A 19114-nucleotide genomic window follows, 5' to 3' on the forward strand; every position below is an offset into this window, starting at 1 on the left:
TTGAGAGAGGATGACAAGATTGAGAGAGTCAGACAAGATCAAGCAAATCCTCAAAGAAATAGCTGATGACGCAGTTCAAATGCTATTGGCAAAAGACCCACAAACCGTCGCCGATGTTGTCAGCTTGTGCCTGAGTTTCGACGAATTGAGCAAGCAACGCGCCCAAACTCGCCGCCCTCTGGAACAGAACGACTCGATCGCGGCGTTGACTTTGGGCGACCAGAATACACTGTTGCTTCAAATCAAGCAGTTCGTACGTGAGGAGGTCGCCCAACAGCTCTCCATTTTATCGAGCACGCCCGAGCCAGCCCTGGTTCCACATCTGGCCCCAATGATACGCCAAATTATACAGGGAGAGGTCACTGACGCTTTGCTGTTCACTCGTTCGCCACCTCCTGAGCCTGCGCCCTTGTCGTATGCGCAAGTCGTCGCTGCCGGGCCGCCTCGTCAACCGACCTATTCTGCCGCGTCGGCACCTGTTCGACCCCCACCAATTCCGTTCAGCCGACCTGTCCCCACAAATCCATGGCGCACTGCAGACAATCGCCCTATCTGTTATTCATGCGGCTATGCTGGACACGTGGCACGCTTCTGTCGAAGTCGCCCTCGCGTTCTAATAGATGTCATGCGACCGTCTGCTTACGATCCTGGGCGCTTTAGCGGCACAGCGCTGCCCCAACAACCCTCTTCGCCCGAGCGCATGCCCTCAGCTACCCGCCGATCTCCATCCCCCCGACGTCGCTCTCTGTCACATATGCGCCGTCTACCCTGCCCTTCTGACGCGGAAAACTAAACGTCGCTGTTCCCGAGGCACGAACTGCGTCGTCGTCTAAAAATTCAATTCCTCGAATTTCTCCAGCGAACCTCATCGACGTTGTTGTGGATGGCTTTCGTACCCTTGCGTTTGTGGACACTGGTACGGCCATTTCAGTGATTGGTATAAAACTTTGCCGCTTGCTTCGGAAGGTTACGACGACGTCAACGGGATTATCCCTCCGTACCGCCAGCGCAGACAATATTCAACCGTTAGCCGCCTGCACAGCCCGCGTCATATATCAAGATATTGTTTATCCCATTGAGTTTCTTGTGCTACCAGCCTGTTCGCATGATGTCATCCTCGGTTGGGATTTTCTTTCTCGCCATCATGCTGTTATTGACTGTGCTCGTGCCGAGGTGGCCTTCTCTGCATTGTGTTCTGCGTCGTCTGCACCTACAATAGAAAAGTTGTTTGTCGCCGAGGATACCAACATACCACCAAGTAACCAAGTAGTACAGCCCTTATCCCTGTGTCCTGTGCCGCTGTTCGTGAGTCTAGTTTCCTTGACACCTTCCGAGACCGTTCAACACCGTAGGAATCTCACATTGCCTTTTGCCGTCCTCGACATGACCAACGGCGCCACATCCTTATTTGTTACGAATCCGTTGCCGGTTCGCTCAACCTTACTCCGTGGGGAGTGTATCGGCACAATTCCGGCATTCGACGTATCCTCCATCTTCTGCCTTGACGACGTGGACACCTTGCACCTTAGTGCCCTGACACCTTCTGCTAGTACGCCTGATCCACGACCTTTAGGTATGTTCGACTCAGCCAACGACGACGAACTTGCAGAGGCGCAGCACGAGAAACTTCTTGCACTCCTCCGCCAGTTTCAAAGCTCGTTTGATTTCCAGAAGATGTCATTAGGCCGCACGCATACCGTTCTCCATCCGATTGACACCGGCTCACACACGCCTCTGCGCCAGCGCCCTTACCGCGTATCCCCTGCTGAGCGTCATGTTATCGCTGAACAAGTCGACGACATGCTTCAGCGCGGCATCATTCAGCCGTCCTGCAGTCCCTGGTCGTCGCCTGTTGTTCTTGTCAAGAAAAACCGGGACGGCTCAATCCGCTTCTGCGTCGATTACCGCCGATTGAACAAAGTTACGCGAAAAGATGTGTATCTCCTGCCACGCATCGATGATGTCCTGGACTGTTTGCAAGGAGCCGAACTTTTTTCATCACTAGACTTACGGTCCGGTTATTGGCAGGTCCCTACCCAGTGAACCATTAATGTACCATAGATGTCCATAGAACAACATGTTTGAGACATTGCACACATCCTATAGATATCTATATTTCTCCAAAAAAACATTACAAATACGTACCATGGATAATCTAAGTCCCATCCAGATCACGTTGCTGTAACGTTGAAAGGATGTCGCAGGTGGACATAAGTAACCTCTAATAAATGTTCTTTTTGGGGATGCAGGAGGTCCATAGAACATCTAGTGGATCTTTCTTGTTGACGCTATAATGAGCTACATACCTGCAAGTGCCACAGCAGATGTACTATCGAATACAAATGAAATGCGAACAGCAGAGTGTGTGGCCAAAGCGTAACTAAAAGCACAGTGTGCGGCGGCGGCCAGCCAATTGTGCACATGCATGTGGTTTCGATGCGGAGTGCAGGGCTGCTTGTCCTAGTGCGTATATTACGTCACCTGTATTTTTTTAAGCTTGTATTTTCACCCCGCCATTGCAGTGCCATTCCTATCTGTGATTACTTTTAAGGTGGCTAGCACTGTTGTTGCGCATCCAATGCAATACATTTTTCGTGCTATTGAAATTACGATTAGACACTGGCAGCTTTGATGGTGGTAACAAAAGCAAAGCAATGCACGTTAGCAAGCTGGGTGCATGCCAGCCATATCACACTACAGATGTAGCGATGGTGCTAGTCACCATAACACTGTACTGCCAGGTGGGTATGGCACTGCCGAGGAGAGATGAGAAAACAACTTTCGGGCAAAATACGGGTGACGTTTATCGCAATAGGGCGAGCAGCGCTGCACTCTTCCTCGAGAACTACATCCCCACGCACGTGCACAACGACTGGCCGACGACATGCACCGTATGCCTTTCGTTATACTTCGGCCACAGGCTCCGCTGTTCGCATTTAATTTGTCCTCGATGGTACATCTGTTGAGGCACACTAATAGCACAGTTACCCCCATTGTCGGCATGTAGCTGGTTACTTTCCATGAAATGTTTTGTTAACGTGTGAATGTGAAAATATAAATTGCAACACTTATTAAGATGAAATCCTTAGATGGCTCAATGGTCGAAAAATCCGATGTCCAGCGTTGCAGCACCAAAATTCAATGGCATCAAAATTGGCGATTGAACCTTCGACCTTTGGTGTTAATTAGGTCGAAGCGAATTAAGGCATAGTTCATTAAGATAGAGTTAATTAAGGCACTCTAACCCACGGCCTTTGTTGGCAGTCGAAACCACTTGGAGATAGGGGCAAACCGGCCACATCTCCAAATTATCTCCAAGTTGGATTCCAACTGACATGGTGAAGGTAGAGTCGAACCCACTACCTTGGGTGTTCATTAGAACGAAGTTACTTAAGGCAAGTTAATTACGGCAGAGTTAATTAAGGCACTCGAACTCTCGACCTTTGGTGGAAGTCGAACCCACGACTTTTGGTGTTAATTAAGACAAAGTTCATTAAGATACAATTAAGGCACTCAAACCCTCGACCTTTGGTGGGAGTAGAGCCCGCGACCATTGGTGTTAATTATGACGAAGCTAATTAAGGCACTCGAGCCCACAACTTTGGTAGGTGAAAACAATAAACGTAACAACGCATGCGAATGAGAATGACAAATAATTTAATTAATGGGTCGTGATTGGGCAGGCTTCTGCCTTCATCCTCTTCAGTGTTCGCTAAAGTGAATGTCAACATTTATATATAGTTCTAGCGTTCATCAAAATGCGAAAACTGTGCTAAAAAAATCGTAAATCTGCATTTTGATCATTATGCATCATTACAAATCCTGCAATGGATAAATGAAAAGTAGTGAGTTCAATAAGCACTAGGTAAAGCACACCAGTGAAACTCGCAATGTCATACCAATGTTACATTTTTATTTATACAACTGATAAAGCTTTATTACAAAAATGATCGGCCCCCAGCCCCGCACATGTATGAAATTATTCATTACATGTTCTCGCTGTATAGAAACAGGTTAAACGCGGATCTAAAAAAACCGTAATAAAAAACAGATTCTTGAAAATTAATCTTCATTAAAACACAAGTAACGAGTAGGCACAAAATGACTAGTAGGCACAGTGCCACAATTATAATTAAAAAGAATAAAACTGAGTAGTAAGAGGTGGTATCACATACTAATTAATGACCAAAAGTGCATGGCCTGCTTGCCAGTACCTGCTTCTGGGGCCACCGGATTCAAAATAGAAAGCCAGTATTTTCTAGCTGCATTGAAAAATATATGGTAAAATAAATTCCACGCAAGCAGAATCCAGAGATGGAATGTTCATCTTCATAGGCAACATGGTCAGGCGGCTTCTCAGATCACAAAAGAGCCAATAACATAATGCTGCAAGAGACTTAGAGATAGGCATTGCAAATGAGAAATATCCCCGACACTTGAAGAGGAACGCCGGAAACCAAGCGATACAAACATGTGCGAAAATTAACCATCAAAACATTGCCTCCAGAACATTCCCGTAAGCGCTCCGCAAGGCGAACAAACGAACCACAAATAACAGTCAGAAGCACAGCTCTAAATTTCAGCACGCAACTGTACAGTTCTGCCTAGTATATACGTACTTGGGCCATGGTCAACCACACAAAAGTCGAAAAGACAAATAAAGCACACGCTGCTCGCGCCCGGAACATTGCTGCGCACTTGCATCGAGGCGCGTGTTGCTGAATTGATATCAGTGGCGATGTGAAGTCAAGGCTGTTGCGAGTTCAAGCTTCTTTTTTTCTTTATAAACTGTCGTAATAAATCAGCAAATTAAAGGTTACGTATTTGCAACAGTGTACTCATAGATATAACTGAAAAATAAAGCATCTTTGTATGAGAAGGAAAATGACGTAACCGAGACCGAAAGCATAGCGAAAAAATGGCGAAAGTATTGGCTTTCGCGCGCGGTGTCCGGCAGCAACGTTACTAGACCTCCAGCAGTGCGTGCAACGGTCGTGCTAAATTGCAAAATAATTAATTAAATGTTTTTGCACTCATAGCTTCCCAATGGTAGGCATTAGAGACAATTTTCTTGTATTTCTGCGGCATAGTGCGTGCATCTACTCATAACGCACAATGTACGATCAATGCACGAGAGCTTTGAATGTGCAAGAGATGTCCAAATCATAAGGACATTCGACGTCCTCTGGATGACCCTTGACTGCCACGTACTAGTCGAACATACTATAGATGTAAACTGGACGTCGTTAAATGTCTTGGATATTTGGTCTTTTGTGGTACATCCAATGAATATTTGTGGTGCACTGGGTATGGCACCGTCCGATCGCCCGAAAACTGCCTTCGTAACTCCCGATGGGCTGTACGAATTCAATGTTATGCCCTTCGGCCTTTGTAATGCCCCAGCCACATTCAAAAGGATGATGGACAGTGTTTTGCGTGGGTTGAAATGGAAGACATGCCTCTGCTACCTGGATGACGTCGTCGTTTTCTCCCCTGATTTCGACAGTCACCTCCATCGGCTTTACGAGGTACTGAGCTGTTTGACGCGCGCAGGCCTTCAGCTTAACATCAGGAACTGCCGATTCGGAGCTCGCAAACTCACCATCCTGGGCCACGCAGTCTCTAAGGACGGCGTCCTTCCCGATCCGCAGAAACTTTGTGCTGTTGCTGAATTCCCGAAGCCTGCCACCGTGAAAGCGCTTCGCAGCTTCCTAGGTCTATGCTCATACTTTCGCCGCTTTGTGAAGAACTTCGCTTCTATAATAGCACCACTGAAGAAGCTGCTCACCGGCGATAGCTATCTGTCTGGTTGGTCGCCGGCGTGTGATGAGGCTTTCGCAACGTTACGTCGTCTCTTCATTTCACCGCTCATTCTACGTGACTTCGACCCTACCGCTCCGACCGAGGTACACACGGATGCTAGTGGGATCGGCCTTGGCGCTGTCCTTGCCCAACGTAAGCTGGGCTTCTCTGAGTACGTAGTTGCCTATGCGAGTCGTGCCCTTGCCAAGGCAGAGTGCAACTACTCGGTTACCGAGAAGGGATGTTTGGCAATTGTTTGGGCGTTGCAGAAATTTCGCACTTACTTGTATGGCCATTAGTTTGATGTCGTCACTGATCATCGTTCGCTCGGTTGGCTGGCTTCACTGATGGATCCGTCGGGTAGACTTGGACGCTGGGCGCTCCCTTTACAAGAATTCGATATTCGCGTCATTTACCGCTCAGGACGCAAGCACGCTGAGGCCGACGCACTTTCCCGCTCGCCCCTGCCTTCCGATGTCGCGCCTGTTTCCCTTTCCGCAAGTTCCTGCGCTAACATCGCTATCACAGACATGCCTTCAGAACAGCGCAAGGATCCCTGGATCGCCGGCTGATGGACGTTCTCTCTCTGCCTTCGACGACACCCGCCCCACAGGTCTCTCGTGCCCTTCGTCGCCAAGTACCTCATTATGCGCTCCGGGACGACATGTTGTACCACCGCAACTACCAGCCCGATGGTCGAAAGTGGCTTCATGTTATACCTCGCCATTTGCGCTCCGATCTGTGCACGCACTTTCACGCAGACCCACAAAACGCGCATGCTGGCGTTTTGAAAACGTATGATAGACTTCGCCAGCGATTCTACTGGCGAGCTGCTTAGCGACCGAGGCCGTGTGTTTCTTTCTCAAGTCATCCAAGAGCTTCTCAGTGAGTGCAATATCATTCATCGCACCACTGCAAGTTATCATCAGCAGACTAATGGCTTGACGGAGCGCTTTAACCGAACACTCAGTGATATGCTCTCCAGGTACATAGCGTCCGATCATTCAAATTGGGACTTGGTGCTTCCTTTTGTGACATATACCTATATTACAGCCACGCAAGCCACCACTGGATTTTCCCCTTTCTTTTTACTATACGGACGTGAGCCATCTTCCACACTGGATACTATACGTCCCAGATGCATCCGAATACCGCCCTGCCTCAGAACTTGCTCAATGTGCCGAAGAGTGCCGCCAACTCGCACGCTCATTTACATCAGTGGCACAAGGTCTTCAAAAAGAGCGTCTTGACCCGGCTAAACCTACGCCTACCTTCCCTGTTGGTTCGTTCGTGTGGCTCTCAATTCCATGCCCCACCCCTGGTCTCTCCCGCAAGTTTGCAGCGAAATATCACGGTCCCTGCAGGATCGTAGAATGCATATCGCCGGTGAACTACGTCGTCGAGCCTGTGACACCCCCCACCGACAGACGCTGCCGTGGTCGTGAAACAGTCCACCTGAGCCGCTTAAAGCCCTACTACGACCCTCTGGTGCTTGCATCACCTTTAGTCGCCAGGATGGCTCCTCTTCGCCGCCGGGGCCAATGTAGTGGGGAAGACAGTCAGCAGCCATTGAGAGAGGATGACGAAGTCCAGCAGCCCGGACAGCGCGAGACAGCGACCGACGTAATCCAGAGAAAGAAATACTTCGAAATTCCGTTCCGAAAATTAGGCATCGCTATAAACACTGAAAATATTCTATCTTTCGGGGCATATACACTGGGTTTTAGCCACAGAAACGTATGCAGGGCCGTATGCGAGTTCCTCGGTGAAACAAGGAGAATACCAAGTTAATTTACTGATATATTGTTTATTATTATTTTACAAAATTCCAATTTACGGTAATTTACTGATTGATTATTTATTAATTTCAAAAATTCGCATTAAACTGATTGAAATTTATTACCTTCTACCTTGATCGCCTTCCAAAAAGCACACTAAATCTCTATAACATAAAATAAAATACGGCTCTAACATCGGTTAGTTTTATTGCATAATTTCAACCCATCTGTTTAACCGCCGGCTTCTTGGCCAATCCCCCGTGGTGGGTATGCGCCATGGCATAGGAAGCAAGCAAGAGAGCAAGCAAGCGACCGACGCTCTTGAACCACGGCTGTTGCGTCGCCCTAACTGTTTTGCATATAAACCCCCTCACAAATGAAACGTTGTGAGGCGAGAAGAGGCAGCAATTTCAGACGCTACTCGACGACTGTCCAGTTCTCTGGTCGAGACCTGCCGAGCCACCACTAGAGGTATCGGCTGCAATCAGACTCCGTGCACGTTCGATGCGAACGTAAGGAAACGCCGACTACGTCGGTAGCAGCTCTGTGCGTTATCCAAAAGGGCGCGCCGCACAGAAACACCTATTATACCCATCGCCTCTTCTCCTCGCGCTACGCCCGGCCTCTGATTAGTCGCCTCCTGCCCCAGCGCGTTTCACCGCCTCAGCTGGTCACATGACCTGCCCTACCCCGGCACGGCGGTCATCCTCTCCTGGTCCTGCGTGACACCGGCGGATGGACGGATGGCGCACCCTCGACCTACCTCGACCTACAACAGTTCTGCAGGTAAAATCAGATAATTGTGGCCATCAAGCACCAAACACCCTGTCAATGTAGTGAAATTTGAGTCATATATTATTTGTGAGGATTACGTCACTGCGAAAATCCTGAACGAATGTGGACCAAAACCAATATTTTCGTCTGTTTTGCATGGTGTTTTAGAAAGGCCCTACAGTGTTTCACGCTATGTAATTTTAGTGCAGTATACAAATCTGGAAGTTAGGAAACTTGAAGGCGAAAGTTGTAATCAGCTTTCGCAAGACAGGGGTAATTGGAGATCACAGGGAGAAGCCTTCGTCCTGCAGTGGACATAAATATAGGCTGATGATGATAGAAATCATGGACAATCTAGTAAAAAATACAATAAAATACATTGATAGAAAGTAATGAGTAACTTCGTCAAAATTTCTCATTACTATGCGAGTTGTCCTCGCAGAATTTGTCTAAAGCAACCTTGTTTTTGAAGGCAAATGCTTGTATGTTCTCTGTATAAATATTAGGCGAAGATCTGACGCTTTTAGCTCTTAAATAGTGTTAATGTTATTTGTTTTGAGGAACTATATTTCGCGAGCTTGAGCGAACTTTGACAAAACGTCAAGTGAGAAAAAAAAAATACCGCAGCTTGCACTGGCGGCGCAATGCGAAACAGACAGCGGAGCTGATGGGCACCTAGATAGTCCTGGATTTTGGGCTAGGCTAAGCACTACCAAGTCATCCCCAGCATTTTGCAGAATTTATTCATTATTTATTCAATACAGATTAGCTATTGATTGGCTATCGATTGGCTATCGCAAGGTATTGACCACGTATTTGGGCTAGCCTAAGCACTACCAAGTCATGCCCCGCATTTCCCGGAATTGATAATTTGTCAATTATTGATTAGCTATTGACTGGCTATCGATTGACTACCGCAAGGTATTGGTCATGTATTTGCGCTAGGCTTTGCACTACCAACTCATCCCCAGCATTTTCCAGAATTTTCCGGATTAGCAATTGATTGGCTATTGTTTGGCTATTCATGACTGACTAAGCTTATGTAGTCCCAACGATGCTTAGCCAGATTTAGCCAGGCTGAGCTTCGCTATTACATATGTGTATGTGCCATTGCGCTTCGATCCTTTCTGCACTACCGCCAGGATTGGCCAACATTTTCTGTTCGCGTGTTACGGACTAACACTCGGCTTAAACAGCTCCACTGTTAAACAACGCAAGCACCTACAACGCAACAGGACCTGCCCTGCTATCATCACCACAGACAAGGCCAGAAAAAGACCTAGAACGGAGCACTGGGAGACGGTGCTGCTCCGCTCGGACGCCGAGACTCAGTCCCAGGCTGTCCGGATGGCCGAGGCCGCCACCAAGAAGCAGGGGCTCCTGGCCGATGGCTGAGAGAGGAGGGAAGGAACTCCCAACCTTCCCCACCCCTGAGCCCATCCTAGACAATAAATAAAGGTTATTCTCTCTCTCTACACTGTTATAAATGTTTCTCGGCCGAAATATATTAGAAAATGATAGCGAGCAAGCTACTAAATGTCTTGATTCGTTAAGGTAATTCTGCGATGCTTGAGCAAACGCCAGGGACAGTAGGCCTGGTATGACCAATCTACCAATCTACGTTTGCATAACTGTACACAGCGTTTTAACGTGTCTTCTTGATGGGTTTATGGACCTGCTTGTGCCTAAAAAATTCAGATTTCTTTCATATCTGCTTCCTTGTTGTACTATTAGGCGTGATATTTATTTTTGTGCGATATGGAGGCCTTCTGGTAATATTCTGCGTCTGAAGTTGTGTGGTTTATTTTACAATGCGCCTGTATGGATGTCGTAGCATTTTCTGTTCGATGTCACATAATTTATCTATCAAGGAACCTTCGAGGAAATGATTTGAAATTTATATGTATCGCCAGACCGTTGTGAAATATACTTTGACGACGATAAAGAGTAGGCAAAATTATACTTAGAAAATATACACACAGCGAAGCCAAATCCAAGATGGCAGATCAGCAACAACCACGAGCGCGCTTTGCCGATCATCGTCTTCGTGGTCTTCCTTAGCGCCCCATTCATAATGCGGGAATGGCCTTTCCCATAGGAGCCTCGGCGGTCAGAACGCCGTCTCAGCGCTTAGGGCAGGGATGTGCTGTGGTCGAAAACGTATGGCTTGCGGCGGAACGCATGAAAAGCGTCGGGAAATTGCACTGAAGAAGACCAGCGACTATCCAACTCGGGCGATCTCCTATGTCCTCACTGAGCTGGTGTAAAACCCTGTAGTGTCCGGAGTAGCGGCAAATCAGTTTCTAAGGCAGGCCGACGTGGAGGCAAGGCGCCCAAACAAGGAGCAAGAGCCTGGTTTGAAGTGAATGCCTCTATGGTATCATCGTAACGGGCCTTTGGAGTCAGCTGCGGGGCAGAGATACGGCCCTGTGTGATTTGACGAGCCGTTTGAGCACAAGCAACAGCGTCGTGGGCATATTCGGTAGTAGCCTGTGCAGCTGATGGAAGCAGTGCCTCAAAGAGCAACGCAGGGTGGCGGTCGAACAAGAGGTAAAATGGCGAAAAGCCTACGGTGTCGTGGTGGAACGAGTTGTATGTGATGGTCACACAAGGCAAACTTTCGTTCCAGTCACGGCAATCTGCTGAAACGTACATCCTAATGAGCCTGCTGTTGAAGGGTTGTGTAAGTCCATTTGTCAGCGAGTGGTAGGCGGTGGTAAACTTGTGACTATGGAAGAAGAGCGAAGGATATCGTCGGCGATTTGTGAGAGAAAAGCCCGACCGCGATTGGTCAGCAGCTGCCATGGAGCACCATGGTGGAGGATGACGTCGTGAAGCAAGAAGTCTGCAACGTCAGTGGCGCAACTGGTCAGCAGTGCCCATGTGATGGCGTATCGTGTCGCGTAGTCATCTGCTCCGACGATCCACTTGTTCCCCAAAAGAGGCGTCGGAAATGGTTTATTGACACCAAGGCCGATGGGATAAAACTGAACAGTTGGAATGTCTATAAGCTGAAGAGGTCCGGCAGGCAGCAAGGATGAACGCTTGTGGCTTTGGCAGGACAAAACCAGCAACGTACCGGCGCACAGAACATTAAATGCCTGATCAGAAGGTCATATGTGCAGGATACTCCAATGTGGCTGGCTGCTGGGCCATCATGGAGCTGGTAGAAGACAGTAGAACGCACCGTCGGAGTTGATATTGCGACGGTAGAGAGTATTGTCACGGATCACACACATATTTAGGAACGGGTCGGAAACAGAGCATAGACAATCCATATTCGTGTACGCTGTTGATTAGAGATGGGCAAAACGGCTCACTTCAGTGAGCGGCTCGGAACGGCTCAGCTCACTGAAATGAACCGGTTCATTTGAACGGCTCACCGGTTCACTTAAACGTGTAACCTGTGTTATGCATATTCTATAGTTATGTGGCTCTGAAAAAAAACGATATATGCATAATTTAATAACCGTGTTATTGGTATTTTCGCTATGTTTAGGGAATATTTTTACATATTGTCACGGTCACCCATTGAGTCAGCTCCTTCGACGGACGAAGAGGAAACAGCATTCCTTGGTCTTCTCGACACGTCTACCATTGCACAACAACAACGTGAATTTTCATTAAAAGCGTGAATTTTTAGTTGTAATGAAGCTTTTTTTTCTGATATTGGGGATAAAATGTATATGATACTGTGACATGCAGAATGCGACGTACGTTTTTCAGAAAAAAAAATATCTAACTTCATCGTCATTACAGAAGCTTGTCCGTTTTTGTGGTACTTTAAAATCAACTTTTGTCAAACTAAGAACACAAAATGATTGTACATTATGTCTCAACTTTATGCATTTATTCACATACGTATGTTCACAACTAAATGAGTAAGCTGTAACGCCATGCAATATGAATGTAGAAATCATTTCTTGAAGTACAATACAAAAATCATACGAAAGATTCACAAAACTGCCGCAAGTACCTCTCGGTTTTTTTTTTTTTTTTTTCTTGCTTGAGTGCACGCGCGATACTGGCGATCATGCCATCATACACCAGGACAAAAAAAAGAGAAAAAAGAAATGAAGTTCTATTACAACACAACAGATCATTGGCCTCGTTTTATTGACGTGCTATTGATACACGCTCAGACAATGCACTGAAGTGGATGTCATGGGCGACATTTTCATGACTACACTAATTATCACAAATGAAGACCAGAACGTAAACTGTACGTACCCCTCTTGTGGTTAAAGGGCCCATAAACCACCCAGAAGTCGAAATTTAGTTGTGGTGTTGCAGTTGTGCACGAGTCTACAACGAACACGTAGCCGCGATAATTTTACGAAATGGTGCCGTAATAGCGGAGTTACACGCGTTTGATGATCGAAAAACGGCCCTCGCTCGTTTCGCTCTTTCCTTCGCTACTCTCCTCATCGGCTGGTCTCCCCTCCTCGCCGAGTGCTTCTCGAAAGGTCACGTGACAAACGTCATCGCCAACGCGCTTCTCAAAACGCTACATACTTCCGGTCACGTCCATGCTAGCGGCACAGATACCAACGGCGAACCGTCCGCCAGTGCCGTAGAACGTCTGCTGCGCGAGAGGTGTCCAAAGTAGACTGCATTTCGGCAGGCGCGCCGCCCTCTGCACCATCAATGGCCGAATTGACGACCGCGATTCGGCCATTGATGGCCGAATCGCGCCTCCGCCAGCGGCAACGAAAACATCAGCTGCAGCCGGTAGGCGACGCGCTTGGCAGTGCTCGCATCGCAGCCGACGGCGCCGCTAATATCAGCGTATTTTTCTTCTTTGTGTACAAGTATTGCGAAGAGCGATAACAACGATAAGAAAACATTGCGGCTTGTGAGCGTCGGTATTTCATTTCAAAGCGCCGTCCGTTTTAGCTTTGAAGGGAACTATAGAAAAGGCCTATCGACGACATCGGCGCCGTCGAGCAATCAGCGGCGGTGAATCTGCCGCACAAATGAGTCCCGGTCTCATCCTCTCTACGTACGGCAAGAAAATCTCGCCGTTCGCGAGCAACAACCGCTGTCGAATGGCGGCCCGCGAATGGCAAACGGCGTGCGATGAGTTGCCGTGCCGGTAACGTGGACTCAGCGCTTCTCGGCTACCCGCTGTTGCTGCGGTGCCGGCCAGTGTTATGCGAAGCGTACCGCTATAGACCCTGTGTTGCGCGCACGTCTGGAAAGGCCAACACTGTCACATTCTGTTCGCGCAGCTAATCAGACCGCTAAGCACGACTGTGCACTTGCGTTGCGGGCTGTGATTACCGATTCGCAAGGGCGCACAAACGAGCAACACGACGAGGAAGAGCAGAAAGCGCGCGTACCTGCTAGCAGACTAACCGGAAGTCGTAGGTTCTTGTTCAACCAATGGACACCGTTTCCGCAGTTGACATCACCAGATTCCCCCTGCTGCGCGTTTACTTGTAATGGTCAAAAATATCTGAGGTGGTTTAGGGGCCCTTTAAACACACAGAGGACCATCTTCGAAATGTTATTGGACCAGCGCACGATGTGCGGTCGGTGAGAGTCATGCGATATATCGTTCGAACAGCAGCAGGCAACGAACGGTACCATCCTTTGCCAATTAAGACTTCTTTACTTCTCCCCTCGGTGGCATCGGGTGCCACACCATAAGACGCACAAAAAACCAAGGGGACTGCTGCGCACACCACACTGCGAGCGAGTACCAGTAGCGCGAGTCGGCCCACACCGGCCACCATTCGTCGGTCAGAAATCGAAAAACATCGAAACCCAGCAGAAGACCCAGCTCTGACGGAACGGTTCGGCACGGCTCATTCAAGGAGAGAACCGGCTTCCTCACTCCGAAAGAACCGCCGCTCACTTACTGAACTACGGCTCCCTCGGTCTTCAAAAGAGCGGCCCGCTCCGGAGCGCTCAGGAGCGAGCCGGGTGTTCTGAAGAGCTAGAGAGCCGAGGCGAAAAGAGCGGCTCGCTCCTGAGCGCTCAGGAGCGAGCTGAATCTTTTGAAGAGCGAGGGAGCCGCGGCGAAAAGAGCGGCTGGCTCCTGAGCGCTCAGGAGCGAGCCGGATCTTTTGAAGAGCGAGGGAGCGGTGGTTCAGTAAGTGAGTGGCGGTTCTTTCGTTCTTCAGCCGAAGGCGAGTGGGTGAAGGCGACTCTTTCGAGGAAGGGTGGGAGGGCAGTTGCTTTCTCGTACCGCTAATAGATGGCGCGGAAGTCGCACCCAGCAGAAGACCTGGCTCTGACGGAACGCATCGGCACGGCTCTCTGAACGGGAGAGAACCGGCTCCTTTTCTCCAAAAGAACCGCCGCTCTTTTAAAGACGATAGTCTTTCTTGGGGAACTTAAACGCTGAAAATTTGGTCTGTCTGTCTGTCTGTTTGTCTGTCTGTCACCCGATTCAGCCACCCGGCCAAAGTTGGACCACTTGCTTACCGCCCACACTACTTAAACTGGTACGGCTGTTCATACTTGTGAACGTTATCGATCACAAAGTAAATATTACGCATATCTGAGGCGCAACATCACTAGGTAAGTATTAAGAGGTGTGTTCCTTTAATAGAAAATAGATAGATACGTAACTCTAAAGACCCTAGTTTCTTAAGCTGCGCTGAAAATGCCATGCTATGCGCGCCGATGAACGACGTTCCCCGACTGCGCGCCGACGAGCGCCCTCTGCCATGGAGGAAGGAAACCCTCTGCACAAGCTCATGTTTCCCGATGTATTGCCAGATGGCATCCATGTCTCACGCAGCGCCTCCTCAATTTTATCAATGCCAGCCAGATGCGGCCGATTCAACATAAAGGAAGCGCTGTCTGAGGCAGGGCAAAACATAAATGGCCGCTTGATGAAATAATGCGGTAAAATGAAATCTGTTCAAACAAACCTCCATTGCATTTATCATGCCAGGACGGAAATGGTACGAGAACAGCATCAAGGGTGGCCGCGGATCAGACCAGCACTCATGTAGTACGGCCGGCAGAAGACTATCGTCTTTCGACGACATTTGCAGCGAAGCACGCAGATACGCGGCAATTTTTTTACTGAACGACCGCTCACTCGCTCTTTAAAAAGAGCCGCTCACAAGATCCGGCTCGCTCCTGAGCGACCCATCTCTACTGTTGCTTTTGTATGTCACTCAAGTCGGAGATGGCGAGGACGGAGGTGTCAGAATCATGCACAGTAGTATCGAAAGGGCCCACGGGATGATGTGATAGGTAGTCGGGGTCCTGGTTCATGGCCCCGGACTTGTAAAGGGCATCAAGTTCTTGAAGCTTTAGTGTCCAGCCACCAAATCGTTCAGTAGGATCTATGAGGGGCGAGAGCAACCACAGCGCGTGGTGGCCTGTGATGACCGAATAGCTGCCGCCAGACAAGTACGGTCGAAATTTTGCGACGGGCCAAGCAAGACCAAGGCATTCGTGGTCACTAATTGAAAACTTGTGCTCTGAAGGGGAGAGGAGGGCACTGGTGCAGTTGATGACGTGGCCCTGGCCTTGGCCGCTGTGCGATAACAGCGCCGATGCGTCCACTGATGTCGGTTCGAACATCTGTAGGCGTTGTGGGGTGAAAATTCGCCAATATGGGAGGAGTAGTAAGCACTCTGGTGAGCGTGCAAAATGGGTTTGTTCAACACCCCAAGAAACTGTGCTGTCCTTCTTCAGGAGCTTTGTTGAGGGACGGGAAATGTCGGCGAAGTCCTTGAGAAAACGTCGGGAATTAGAATGCAAGCCAACAAAGCTCCGGAGGACTATGGCCGAACGCGACGCAGGAAAACGTTTGACACGAATTTTTCCTGGATTCGGTTGGATGCGATGAGAACGGACACGGTAGCCTAGGACAGTTACTTCACAATGGCCGAAGCTGCACTTTGACGAGCTGACCTAAAAGCCAGCTCGTCAGAAAACGCCAAGAACTGCGTAGGCGAGTCATGTGCCTCTCATATGTTGGTGAAATAACGATGAGTTCTAGAGAGATGGGCATGTAAACTATTTGTGCCAACGAAAAAGAGTCCATAATTCTTTTAAAGTTAGTGGGGTATTGGATAAGCCAAAAGGTATACTTTTAAGTTGGAAAAGACCATCGTATATAACAAACACGGTGTTCTCGAGGTCCAGATCATCGACAGAAATCTCCCAGTACCATGAGTGGAGGTCGATGGTTGAGAAGCAGGTAGACCCATGAAGACAGTAGAGGGCATCATCTTCAATACGTGGTAGTGGGCAGACTTTACGCGTGGCTTTGTTAGGGCACGTTCACACTGGGGAATCTGGCGTCTACAGCGAACGGAATTCTCCTGCCGCCGAAATTCGCGCCGGTCACACTGCTAGCCCACCGCGCCGCCGGAACGCGATACAGCGCCATCTGCGGTGTAAAGCGCTAACCTCCAAACAAGCGCCGGATATACCAGATGTGCCCGCAGCCTCGAAACTCGCGTAGAGTTCGCGTGGTTTTATTTTTGCGCCTCATCGCTGCAAGCAACGACAATGAACCCTGATCAAGAACAGGCAGTACTGCTAGGCTTGTTGGCAAGCACCTTTGTGGCGATGCATGACGCGCAGAAGCATTCGCAGAAGAGACGACGCCAGCGACGGTGGTGGGTTCGTCCTGCTTTGCAAGAGCGCGAAAAGCTTGGTCACGCCTTCAAACTACTACCCCTTCTCCGAGATCGCGACGTGGAGTACTACAGAGAGTAAGTTCAGATGTATTGTTATTCGTGACAACAAATATTAAGTTTCGGACCAATTCGATCAGCATTTACGACGTCGCGACAGACACGACTGCGACAACGCGCGCGCGTCTGACTCGGCCGCCATCTTCGAAATTCTTACTCGCGCTCCGATTGGTCCGCGGTGAGGGAATCCGGCGGCAGCTGCTGCAAAAATCGGTCCGAGACCGATCGGCGCGGAAAGGGCTATTCCGGCGGATCTCGCCGCCGCCGAACTGGGTTCCGCGCCGCTCCAGACGCCGAATGTCTCAGTGTGAATGCGCCCTTAGAGTGGCAGTAGTCGAGTAGTCGAAGGAGAAGCGCCACCTGCCATTCTTCTTTTTACAAGGACGAAAGGTAATGCCCAATGATTACAGGACAGTTCAATGACATCTTTCGTGAGCATCTCGTCGACCTCGTGCTGTTTGACTTGCCGCTGTGCAAAAGATACTCGATAAGGATGTCTTCAGACAGGGCTGGCGTCTCCAGTATAAATATCATCAGTTAGAGCAGCTGTCTGGCTGAAAGGACAGTCATCAAACTCAGCGGTGTCGCGATAGGACATCAACTGGTGCCGGAGATGGGAGCATGTGAGGGGACGAGGTCACGCGCTACCATCTTCGGAAAAGTGAGATCGACTGGACTGCACGAGTTCGTGATGCTGCAATGGAAGATGAATACTTTTCTGTAGCGAATGCAGAAATGTCATGCTCTTCGACATAGGAGACGTTTGCCAGAAAGAAGCAATCGGGATAATTTGTTTGCACCACGTACGGTTGAAGACGGGTAGAGACAGTGTAATTAGTAATAGTAATGATGGCGTGGGGAATGGCCGTATTCCGGGCCAATAGAACATGCGCAATCGGAGTCAACACGTAATCACCATCGGCAATATAGGGCAGGGACGTCGAGTTTATTTACATAACGACTTGAGGTGGCAGTCGAACGTGATCGACGGAGCACCAGCGCGGTTGACGTGTGGGCGGTGCATTAGAGTGAAGAGGTAGGTCGGGCTGGGGTACACTAGTTCCACAATCAAACGGCGTGGAATGGGCAGGTCCATGCCGAGGATAAGTTTATGGGAGCACTGCTCGAGCACAGCAAGTAGCGCTGTCATGGAGCGGTAGGCGAAAATTAGGCTTACTGAGCACATCCCAAGGACAGCAAGCGTTCCGCTATCGGCCACAAGGATGATGTATAACGTCAGCAGCGTGAGAACCTTCTTCAGGCGATGACGTAGCTATGAATGCATTACCGATATCTGTACGCCTGCATCAATGACAGCAGCGACGAGTACACCGCCTACTTTAACATTCATTAGGTTACGTCTAGTCGTTAATGGGACCATAGCATTTTGTAGACAAGTCGTGAATTAAGCCTCACCTTCGGGCGCTTCATCGTCTAGTTGTCTGGAGGTAGACGTCAAATCAATGACGACGACCGAATTGGGGCGAGCGAGATGACGGACGACAAGGTAACGGCGAACGGGACTGGTGTCGACACGGAGATGGTGAGCGTGGATATGACATGGTGAGGCCGTCATTGCTGGTGGCATGAGGGCGTGAGAGGTGAGGTTCGAAACGGTCAGGAGTGCTCTCAGGGCGACGGTTTTGGGCATATGGCGCATCAAGAGGGCAGGACCAACGTTTCTTACAATAGTGGGCGACGTGACCAATACAATGGCAGTTGAAGCAAATAAGACGGTTGTTGGCAGTCCTCCATTCGGCCGGATTGCGACGACGTAGCGGGATCGTCTGCCTCCTTAAGTATACGAGACTTATAGGCCTCCAGTCGGGCGTGAAGAAGGGACTGCACACACATAGTGCAGGCCAACATTGAGGAGCTTCTGAGGAACAATGGTTGGACAAGTGGTATAATCGGGGACGTAGATTCAAAGGTGCGGGAGCACAAGCAGGATACATAGCCTCAATTTCGCGCCGGATAACCTTTCTGACGTGCTCAGCGGTTAGCGGAACCTGTGGGGCGGGTACGTCTTCGCAGGACGATGTTGCTGTCGTGTTGCGAGGTCGCACGAAACTGATGTGCGATGCGTCG

General features: G+C 49.2%; 2 protein-coding genes across 2 annotated transcripts in view; one reads left to right on the plus strand and one right to left on the minus strand.

The window, feature by feature from the left end:
* Positions 1 to 2360: 2360 nt before the first annotated feature.
* LOC119450762 (venom metalloproteinase antarease-like TtrivMP_A) overlaps positions 2361 to 19114 on the plus strand; it is a 689114-nt gene continuing 672360 nt past the window's right edge. Inside the window, exon 1 of the mRNA XM_037714269.2 lies at positions 2361 to 2364. The gene's annotated coding sequence lies outside the window, so the exon portion shown is untranslated. The remainder of the gene's footprint in view (positions 2365 to 19114) is intronic.
* On the minus strand, positions 15468 to 15902 carry LOC119449020 (uncharacterized). The gene has a single exon (XM_037712217.1). The coding sequence runs from the start codon at positions 15900 to 15902 to the stop codon at positions 15468 to 15470; it is 435 nt and encodes a 144-aa protein (XP_037568145.1).

This window comes from Dermacentor silvarum, chromosome 4 (genome assembly GCF_013339745.2).
Source record: "Dermacentor silvarum isolate Dsil-2018 chromosome 4, BIME_Dsil_1.4, whole genome shotgun sequence".
NCBI lineage: Eukaryota > Metazoa > Arthropoda > Arachnida > Ixodida > Ixodidae > Dermacentor > Dermacentor silvarum.